Source organism: Zerene cesonia, chromosome 10 (assembly GCF_012273895.1).
Source record: "Zerene cesonia ecotype Mississippi chromosome 10, Zerene_cesonia_1.1, whole genome shotgun sequence".
Classification (NCBI taxonomy): domain Eukaryota; kingdom Metazoa; phylum Arthropoda; class Insecta; order Lepidoptera; family Pieridae; genus Zerene; species Zerene cesonia.
In genome coordinates, this window is record NC_052111.1 from 8,110,570 (window position 1) to 8,121,366 (window position 10,797).

Sequence of the window (10,797 nt, forward strand, 5' to 3'; positions counted from 1 at the left end):
CGGCAGGAACATTGCTCCAGGAAGAAGTAAGGTCATCCATAAGAACACGCTGCCGACGTCCCTGCAGGTAACTTCGAATGGTATTTGATGAAATTGGGAATACAGACAGGGTTGACTTGGGTGTTAGGATACTTTTTATCCCGAATAAATTCTTCCTTAGGATAAATCAGGAATCTTGATATCCGGGCGTAGCCGGGACAAGCGACGAGTTTGGAAATAATTAAGGAAATAAAAAGTCATACAAAATTATAAAAACACGCAATATAAGTGAAGTATGTTGTAAGTCTGGTTGGAATATGTAAATATAATTCAATGACAAAAAAAAAAACAATTTTATTAATGAAATATTTTATAATCACAGGTATGCGTATATCATAATATAGCGTCGTTTGAGCATTACTTAGTTTATTACCGTCATTATGCGATTATATGTTAAAACGTGACGAATAAACTCATAATGAAAATTTCTTAAGAATAATTGTGTGAAATAAGAATTTTAATAGAATAATATTTTAAAGTCTTAATTGAAACAACTGGCAGGCGATATGGTTGGGCCGCATTACAGATGTAATCAGATGGCAGGTAGTCGACGTTGTAAGCTTTTGTTTATATTTATTTCCCTTAATTATTTTTTTCGCAACAAACACTATTTTTCAATTACAATTACAAAATTTCAATTAAAAAAACAAAACAACTTCAATTACAATACAAAAAACACCAATTTCGATAACTTTCTTTAAAATTGAATAATATCCTCGAAAGTCTAAAGAACTATCATTTACTTTATACATTGAATAAATTATAAAATATGTCCATATAGGCAAATTATAATACATGTTACATGTATGAATTGCTAGCTGCGCCCCGCAGTTTCACCCGCGTAAGTCCGTATCCCGTAAGAATAACGGGATGAAAAGTGGCCTATATGTTATTCCAGTTGTCCAGCTGTCTACGTACCAAATTTCATTGCAATCGGTGCAGTAGTTTTTGCGTAAAAGAGCAACAAACACACATATCCTTACAGACTTTCGCATTTATAGTATTAGTAGGATATTAGTTATAGTAGGATTTTCCTTTCTTGAACTTAACACGTATAAATTGCGAATTATAAGGTAATTTAACACACCATGGTTCTAATCACTGAGTCACCAATGCTCTTCTAGCATAATGGAAAATAAATCGATTGTTATTTGGTTGAAATAATATTATTGGATATTAATTTACTAGCTTTCCGCCCGTGGATTTGCCCGCGTATTTTAAATAAAAGATGGACCCGGAATTTTACTAGTTCCTGTAACAGTATGATTAGGGAATACAAAATTTTCCTATGTCCTTTTTCAGGTCTCAAACTATCTCTGTATCAAATTCATCCCAATCGCTCCAGTGGTTTAGGCGTGAAGAAGGGTTAGAAAAACAGACAAGAGTTACTTTCGAAATTATAAAATTTTAATAGGTTTGACTCAATCAGATAAGGATGTACTTAAAATTATTAAAATTATTACCGATTCGATAATTTTTCATTAGTCGTTTACATGACATTAACATTTTTTGTTCAGTTAAAAATTATTATAATAAACTTAATTAAGCTTTACATATAACAATGAAATAATTTTTACACAGCAATCGCTATAGTGTCTGAAATAATATGTCCTTTCATTCGTCCGATTATTTATTAAGAATTAGTCCGTATGTTCAGAAAATTACGACGTTTTTAATATTAAGCTAAGCTTTTAAAATATTGACTGTTTTTGGTAACCCAGGGTTGACCCAAACCTAAATTTATAGCTAGTTGTCATACGTATTAAATTGCTTATTCCAGGGCTGGCGCAAACCAAAATCGAGGACGGTGATGCCCTCTGTGGGGTCAACGGGAACTAACAGGGAGTCGCACGCGCATGAAAACAACGATCCGAGGGATGATGATACACTTCATAATGGAAAGGTAATTATTAGTAATTTCTTGTGTTTGATTTAACGCGAGTATTATACATTTAGAAACTAAAAACTTTTTAACGTATTTTAAACAGTCTCCCCGTGACCACGCTCGCTGTAAAGTGTTCGAAACGTCGGGTTAATAATATAATGAATAAATCGCGTTTAAAATCCGTTAAAATTTTTTTAAATTCTAAAGGTAAATATTACTTTCGTTTTATTTCCTTGTAATGTAATAGTGAGTTTGTGAGAATGGATGTATGTTTGTCACTCTTTCACACAAAAATACAGTTAAGCGTCTGTGTATGAAATTTGGCTGAGATCATTATTTTCGGTTGCTTGTACCCGAATGAGAAGTACGTATTGGCGAGTGGTTATCTATGTCTTTATTATTCAATTATTCAACTTCAAAAAGGGAGGATTATCATTTGGACTGTACTGATTTTTTTGAACCTGTATTTATGATTTCTTTTTTGAGGCTCCATAATATATATAATTATTTTTATATATTTTCAAATTCGATCTGTTTCTTACAATCTGAAGGCAGTTTTGATGTATGGAAAATAAATATGTATTTTGGACTAAATATTAAAGGGTTTGTAATCAAAAAAGTAGGGTAGATTTTCAAAGTATGTGTAATTAACCTGAAAAATGAAAGATACTTCGATGATATTGAAAGTAAAATAACATTTTATTCGGACAATTTTCTATCAAATGTTTTTCGAAATAATTTATTCAATTTAATCTATTTCGCAGGATAAAGACGCAAAGAAAAAGAGTAAAAATAAAGAAGGTGAGTCGTTATTTCCTTTAATTTATTTACATAAAAATAAATCTGTTATTTTATTTACAATATAAAACTATACAGTTGCAAAGTTATTGACATTTGATTTGATTTACACGCTTCTTTGGATTCTTTGACTACGGTGAGTATTTGTTTTAAATTACTGTGCCGACAAGTACCTAAAATAAGATATTTCCTACACAGCAATCGTGTTTCAATACGTTTCATTTATCCCATACTAAAATTTGCTCAAGAATTTATTTCCAAATCCTAGCCTTTTTTTCAATCAACTCTCTAATTATTTTATATACATACTGTAGATCAACAAAGCATTATTTGATTAAAATAAATATGTATATAATTTTTAACCATTATTTTCTAGACCTAGAAACTTACTTACTTAAGAACGTCTTTTATCATTTCTATCACCATTAAATCTTTACCAAAACATTTTGGTAAAGATTATGACTGATATCGCAATGAAATATAAATGTAATTATTTAAATAATTCATTCATTTTCAGATATCGCCTCAGTGCTGATCGAAGGCGTATTATTCCGAGCGAGATATCTCGGCTCCACGCAACTTGCCTGCGAGGGACAGCCAACCAAAGCAACCCGGATGCTGCAAGCTGAAGAAGCGGTATCTAGGATTAAGGTGAGTGGGATGTGGATGGACCATCCAGTGGGTAAATAACATGTATACTACTGAAACATGTAAAGAAAAGAAATTTAGGGATTTTTTTTATGTCTATAATAAAGAATTGAAAATGGGATGTTTGGGATTAAAGTGGGATTTTTTAAAAAATATTGGCCTATATTATTTATGTTACAATTGTGCTGTATTTCAAATATTTTAAAGAGTTATATTTTTTAGTTTTTTTATATAGCATTGAAATGCTTTATAAATGAGAAATCAAAATTTATCATTCTAATAGGTTACTCTCATAAGTTTGAATAGTAAATAACTAATGATGATGTACTCACTATTCAGATTTATGAAATATTTTAGAGCGTTCTTTAACATTTCTTATAAAATACAATTTAAAATTTTTGTATCCTCAAATACTAAACACATACTGATGTTACTCCCGTAACATATGGCATTCTCATAGGTACACGTACGCCCGTGTGAATCGGTAATATTTGATTACCTTTTATTTTTCCGTAGTTTATGAGAGCATGAAATTCTTATAGTTCTGAACATTGCTATTTAGTACCTTATCTAAGGATTACCAAGAACCTCAAATAATTTGTTAACATTTGCTATCCTAATTAGTCTATACGCAATTTCATGCTCATTAGAATTAGTGTTGAGAATGCTAGTGGGATATCCTCTATCCAAATACCCCGAATTATTCTAGAAGGTACCGCTAAATCACGTGTGGCCAGCCCACTGCCAAACTATTTTCGCTCTTATTGACTTGGCACTAGAGTATTTTTTCAGTGTTCCTCACCCCTCGACCTGACCCAAGAAGATGTCGGATCCCGTATTGGCCGGCTAGCCTCCTCTGGATATCTTTATTCTGTCGCTTATTCGCTTAGCTCGCTTTGCATCCCGTAAGGTATGGTATGGCTTGACCGTGATGCATTGAAGCTGTTTGATTTTGACCTAAAACCGTAGCATTGCTCGTACGAATCGTGATTGTGCATGGAATGTATTAATGGGTTAACGTTAATTGGGAATATCATTACAGTTTGAACTCTCCGTAACTCATTTCATAGCACAGCGTAGCTTGTTCTAGTCCGATTCACACCGGCTTAGGTGGCCTAACACGGGAGGAGCACTAACATCGGTCGAGCTTTTGCCGCACAATATAATACCCTACTCTCAATACTGTTAAGGTTTATTTCCGAGGTCCGCTTTCATAACGACGACGGCTTCTCACATATCATTGTCTGTGTGTGTTCGCGTTGTTTTGCTTGCTTGTGCGCAAAATTTTTGTATGAAACAATTGGCTTTTTGACATTATTTGCAGTAAAAAATATCCAGAATGTTACTTTATTGAAAGATTGCTCAGATAAGAACATGGAAAAACGGCTTAAAATGAAAAATATAAAAAGTTGTGTCATAATGTGTCCACCGCAAACATATCAATCGTTGCGGTATTCAACTTCAAGCAAAACGACGCAACCGTAAAGGTGCTGTCCAGAAACGACTCAGATATAAAAGCAATCTATGCCAAAGTCTGGTTGTTATGCGAAACGCTTCCAATACAAAGCAATCTACACCAAAACGCAGTCAGGTTGCTCAGGTAGTTTTGCACCGGCTCACATAAACTCAGCCTACGGCAAAACGCGGTTAAGATATTACATGACTGGACAAACTCAAGTTATCGTCCGTAATGAATCCATAAAAAAATAATCCACAACAAAAGCCAGTTTTAAATAACATAGCTTGTTCGTACAAAACGCCGTGGATTCCATAGCTTCCCAATGTGTCAATACAACAAAAACACGGTTTATAAAAGCCTTGGATTAAGTTCCTGTCAAAATTACAATTCTCAACAGTAACTCCAAAAATAGCAATTTTACTAGCCAAGGTTGGCAAAACAGCTAGTTTTGGCCTACATTGCTCTTTCGGATTAAGTACATTGTTGGCCATGCTCTAGTTGTCGCGACGAATCCAAAAACGGCCCGTTTTGGCGTACATTGCTCGTTCCACATGCCAAGCTTGGCAAAGCAGCCGGTTTTGGCCTACATTGCTCGTGCTGGACATGGCAAGGTATGTGAGGAGGGGGTTAGCCGGTGTTGAGTTGCGCGTGCCCGCAGTGGGGCTGCGAGGGCCCGTACAGCGGCGTGTACGCGGCGCCCGCGGCGGTGTTCCGCCTCGCCTTCCTGGGCTCGGTCGAGGTGGACGAGGACTCGAGGCGCCGGAAACGACGCCCCAAAAAGAACATGGTGGAAGAGGCGGTCACTAAGATCAAGGTTGTTTGGTGTGGTTTTTGTGGCTCAAATGTTTGTTTAGTGTGTGCACTAGGCGTGGTTAGGTTACAGTTGTGTAGGTTAAGTGGGACAGTTTTGTTTTCTTTTATATTGATAGGTGTTAGGATCATTCTAAAAACAAAGTTAAACATATGCGGTGTTAAGTGCTGAATTCTATGCTTATACCAAAAAATATGAGATCCTATTAAAATGGAGTGGTATATTTAACCGGTTAAATGTATCGATGCTTTATTTTATTTAGGCTCAATTATGCGTTTCTTGGTAGTTAGTCGGGTTCAGAAAGCTGGTTTTTAATACACTATTACAAATATATTATTAATATTGCCCAGGCACTACGTTTTAAATATATCATATTTAAGTAATTTTATTAAATAATAACATTAGCTTCATTAACGCAAATACCAGTTTAATACTGCTAAAAAACCTCAAATCCGATTGTATTTTAGACAACTTTTTATATTCAATTTCAAAGGTACTATTATGATGTGTACATAAAGTGATACTTTAATTAATATTTTTTTATTTTTACATTTGCTTTCCATGGATTTAAATAGGCTTTGGTAAGTGTTAATTTAATCGAGTATCAAATAGAATTTACCCAATTTTACCTACAATAAAATAACACAAAAGATTTAAATTTCCATATTTATCACGGTCCCCAAACAGAAATCATTTGTTTAAATTTTTATATTTAATTCTATATTTATACCTTGTGCTACTTTCAATTTAAACAAGACTAAACATAAAAAAATCTCCTATTCAGGCTCCTGAGGGTGAGAACCAACCCAGCACAGAGGTAGATTTATTCATATCGACGGAGAAAATAATGGTCCTGAACACGGAACTAAAGGAGATCATGATGGACCACGCTCTGAGGACCATCTCGTATATCGCGGATATCGGCGACTTGGTGGTCCTCATGGCGAGGAGACGCTTCGTGCCGCACGAGAGCGACTCCGACCAGCCGAAACTGAACCGTACTCCCAAGATGATATGTCACGTTTTTGAGAGTGAGGAGGTATGACAGCTGACTGATGCATTTTTATTTTTATATCAGAATATCTATTGGCCTTATGAATGTATTGTTAGTTAGAAACACGTAAAATTATTACTTAAAAACTATTATTTTATAAAAAAATATTGTCCTAACTCTTCCCTTTTAATTGTAGGTATACAATTTTAAGGATATCTAAATTTCATTCAACTTAAATTGTCATTTCGGAATCAACAACAGTGTTAGTTTAATTTTTGGTAAACAGAAAATAGACTAGGTTTTATAGGGAAGAATACATTTCAGGCCCAATTCATCGCCCAATCAATTGGCCAAGCTTTCCAAGTGGCGTATATGGAGTTCCTTAAAGCAAATGGCATAGAAGACCATAGCTTCGTTAAGGAAATGGATTATCAGGAAGTGCTCAACAGCCAAGAGATATTTGGAGATGAGTTGCAAATGTTCGCTAAGAAGGTATGTACGGGCATTTTATTGTTCATCAAATCCGGGATATGGCGTTAAGTTTTACCATCATTTAATTAGATTCATACATTTTATATAGACTATCATGACACGTTTGAGATTTCTGATCTAATTTATGATACAGCACATGTTTTGCCTCAAATATTGGATTATTAATTGGATTAAAAATAATTTAAATGACATATGAAAAATGCAAGCAACATTGGATACAAACAATATCAAACTGTTCCAAATTGAATTTTCAAGCATTAATGAAACAACATAATTATCCAACCAAAATCACTTACTCCCCCCACCGCCTCCATAAATAGCAGCTCAAACATGAATGTTTATGATCAGGAGTTACAGAAAGAGGTGGTGGTGCCGAAGAGCAAGGGCGAGATCCTCGGCGTGGTGGTGGTGGAGTCGGGCTGGGGCTCCATGCTGCCCACCGTCGTCATCGCCAACCTCGCGCCCGCCGGCGCCGCCGCGCGCTGCGGACACCTCAACATTGGTGAGTTGCCACTCGATTGATTGATTGAGAACTCTTTCACTCTCTCAAACACTCACAACACTTGGGTTTTGATAGCTTGGATTAATATTTTAGAAATTTTGAAAGAATGGAAAGTAATTTGATCACGAGGCGGAATTGAACCCGCGTCTTTATGTTAAATTGGCAATATGGCCTGGCTTGGTAGGTATATATTGCAAGGGTTTTAACATGCTTCTCCTAGTTTCACTTATATGTTTGTAACCGACTCCTTAAGACTCCATTTTGATCCACTTTAAACGGACAGATTGAATTCAAACTTTATATACCTATCCTGGTTTGAAGACAATATAATCACAAGTTTTTATTATTAACCTGATTATGATCGCCAGGATGTCGTATACTCTGTTATTAAGTGAAACAATTTAGTTTATTCAAGCGTGTTTTAAAATTTTTTAAACTTTCTTTTTTGATGAAATGATTTCTTTTTTGAACTTCTTATGAAATGGTTAGCCTGTTCATTACGTAATGCTCTTTTAATATTGGTATATGTCCGAAGAGTACATACAGCGTAACATGGGTGCGTGACTTGTAAATCCGTTTAAAAACGAAACAAGCGCAAAAGTGGAAATCCAATAGACGTTTTAGAAAGTCATATCATATATTATCTGTCTATCCAAAGTTAATGTTATCTTGGTTCCATCACCAATCCATTCACACAATTTATTCTGAACATGAAAAGGTGACCAAATAATCGCCATCAACGGGGTGAGTCTGGTCGGTCTCCCGCTGTCCACCTGCCAGACGTACATCAAGAACTCCAAGAACCAGACCGTGGTCAAGCTCACCGTGGTGCCGTGTGCTCCTGTCGTCGAGGTGAAGATAAAACGACCAGACACCAAGTATCAGCTGGGTTTCAGTGTCCAGAATGGAGTGGTGAGTGGATCTACACTTGTACTAGAATTTTATAAATATTTGTGTCACTTTGATAGTGTGTCAAAATTTTATCCAGTTTTATTCAAAACAGAAGCTATCTTGATTGAAATAATTAATGAGCGAATGGCTATCTGATTGTAAGCTGGATATGTGTGTCTTATTTTCCAGGTTCTTTCTCTAATCTTTAACTTTTGCAGAATTTTCCACATGTCATCCTCACAATCCTTGTATCCAAATAAACGACTTAGTATAACAGCATTAAATCATAGTACTTAATGGACATTGCTTTAGTAATATAACAAAACAAAATTCAATGTGGATATCTGGTGCTCGAAGTAGTGGTGGAGACCAGGTATCCATGTCTCCACCACTCATGTATATATGTTTCAACGAATCCTGGTGAAGTTCTCCCAAATGCCCAAATGGCCAAATGTCCGGTAGATATGCAGCCTGCTGCGCGGCGGCATCGCGGAGCGCGGCGGCGTGCGCGTCGGACACCGCATCATCGAGATCAACTCGCAGAGCGTGGTCGCCGTGCCGCACGAGCGCATCGTCAACCTGCTCGCCACTTCCGTGGGGGAGGTATGCGCTGTGCGATACCTGGCAGAAATAAGGGGGGGAGGGTTACTACCAAGTACCATACATACATACCAATGAGAATTCCAAAATATATAAAAAACGGGGGGAGGGGGTGTCACGTACACGGCCTCTCCAATCGTCGGCGGCTATTTTCGACCTCCAGATGTACGATAGATCGATCGTTTTTTTTTTATAAAATAAGATATTAAATATGCAGCTCTTCAGCTATATTATTAATGTAAATGATTATATTCAAAACAAATACAACAATATCAAAATTTATAAAAAACACCAAAAACCAATATCCACACTTCCAGATCCTGATGAAGACAATGCCCACATCCATGTTCCGACTGCTGACCGGCCAAGAGAACCCCGTGTTCATATAACGCGAAGTGCCTGCTCTCACCGCTGACTTCACCGCGCCTCGTCCATTCGCTTGGACACTAGATAATATTTCAAGCCATTTCTATAGTCCCGAATTCACGGACATAACGTAGAAATATTTTAACGCTGGATTGCTATACATTGGTCCTTCGAGGCTTTGTCGAGCTAAACAATTGAAATTCGGTTTTGAAGGAAATGCATTTGTAATTTTGTATCGAAACCTTAATCAAATGAGGTGACGCTTGCAATAAAATTTGAAATAAACACAATAAAATTATAAAACTTGTTTATGGTAATACATCTGTATTTGCTTAACGGCATCCCATGACAGGATATTAGAAATATTAAACCTGAAAAAAACACGTTTTGGGGAATTACCAGCAAGCGATTTAGGGTCGTAAAGTGAAGCTGTGCTATAATACTCAAATCAAAGGCTATACAATGTGATGTCTTACTTCGGATCGCTTATGCTTAAGTGGTTAAGACTAGATGTAAGTTGTATATTTAGTCAGGTAATATTTGCTATCAGTATCGTTTTTATTTTTGACAAAAAATGACAAATTTTCAATTATTGTAATAGAACTTGCCTGTGTTTGTCTTGCCGAGATTTAATTGAATATAATTTATTTTTCTTTTTACTATATTTTTGTAGCATCACAGTAAAAGGAGCAACTCATGGACATGGTTATATCTTTATTGGTAGCAAATATAATCATGAAAATTATCATAACAAATGTATACATACATATTATTCCATTTACTAATTTATTATACGTATAAAATGTGAAAAACTCATATCTGCTTAGATATTATTACTATAAGTGTCATAGTTATGCTATATTATGTTATTTTCCTCTAATCAAATTTGATGCCATTTTTGCCGCGAATGTTTATGTAAATGAATTTTTGTTTAAAATTATTGGTTGTATAATATTTTGTTGTTTTTTTTTTATATTTAGTCAAGTCAACGATTGCCATATTAATCTAAGTTATTTAAAATTATCATCATTCCATTGCTATTTTCTCTTTTAAACTCCCTCACCGTGCACCATAGTTCAAATAAGTTCAGATTTTAAATGTATAGCTAATGTAGGATGGTTGTGTCTTGATACTCGCAGACCCTTAAAGTATCAAAAGTGTCCGCGACTATATCGAGACCGTGAATCTCAAGTGATCATTGATAAATAAAGAATTGATTAGCGGATAGTATTAATGATACATTATTTCGTGTAGCGTTTCAAAAGATATGTCATATTTTGTAAATTTTATAGTGTGGCTATAGCATTACTAT

The 10,797-nt window shown here is 35.4% G+C and overlaps 1 protein-coding gene across 11 annotated transcripts in view; it reads left to right on the plus strand.

Moving 5' to 3' along the window:
• LOC119829729 overlaps window positions 1-10,791 on the plus strand; it is a 109,142-nt gene extending 98,351 nt beyond the window's left edge. For 5 of the 11 annotated variants that reach the window (XM_038352368.1, XM_038352376.1, XM_038352371.1 and 2 more), the window contains exons 16-26: window positions 1,820-1,942; window positions 2,689-2,725; window positions 3,240-3,373; window positions 5,488-5,643; window positions 6,216-6,221; window positions 6,425-6,679; window positions 6,959-7,126; window positions 7,475-7,628; window positions 8,347-8,540; window positions 8,982-9,122; window positions 9,437-10,791. In XM_038352368.1, the coding sequence (XP_038208296.1) occupies window positions 1,820-1,942; window positions 2,689-2,725; window positions 3,240-3,373; window positions 5,488-5,643; window positions 6,216-6,221; window positions 6,425-6,679; window positions 6,959-7,126; window positions 7,475-7,628; window positions 8,347-8,540; window positions 8,982-9,122; window positions 9,437-9,508 (1,440 nt within the window). In that variant the 3' untranslated portion in view covers window positions 9,509-10,791. The remainder of the gene's footprint in view (window positions 1-1,819; window positions 1,943-2,688; window positions 2,726-3,239; window positions 3,374-5,487; window positions 5,644-6,215; window positions 6,222-6,424; window positions 6,680-6,958; window positions 7,127-7,474; window positions 7,629-8,346; window positions 8,541-8,981; window positions 9,123-9,436) is intronic. The other 6 variants (XM_038352374.1, XM_038352375.1, XM_038352373.1 and 3 more) reach the window with 6 other exon arrangements.
• Window positions 10,792-10,797: the final 6 nt, after the last annotated feature.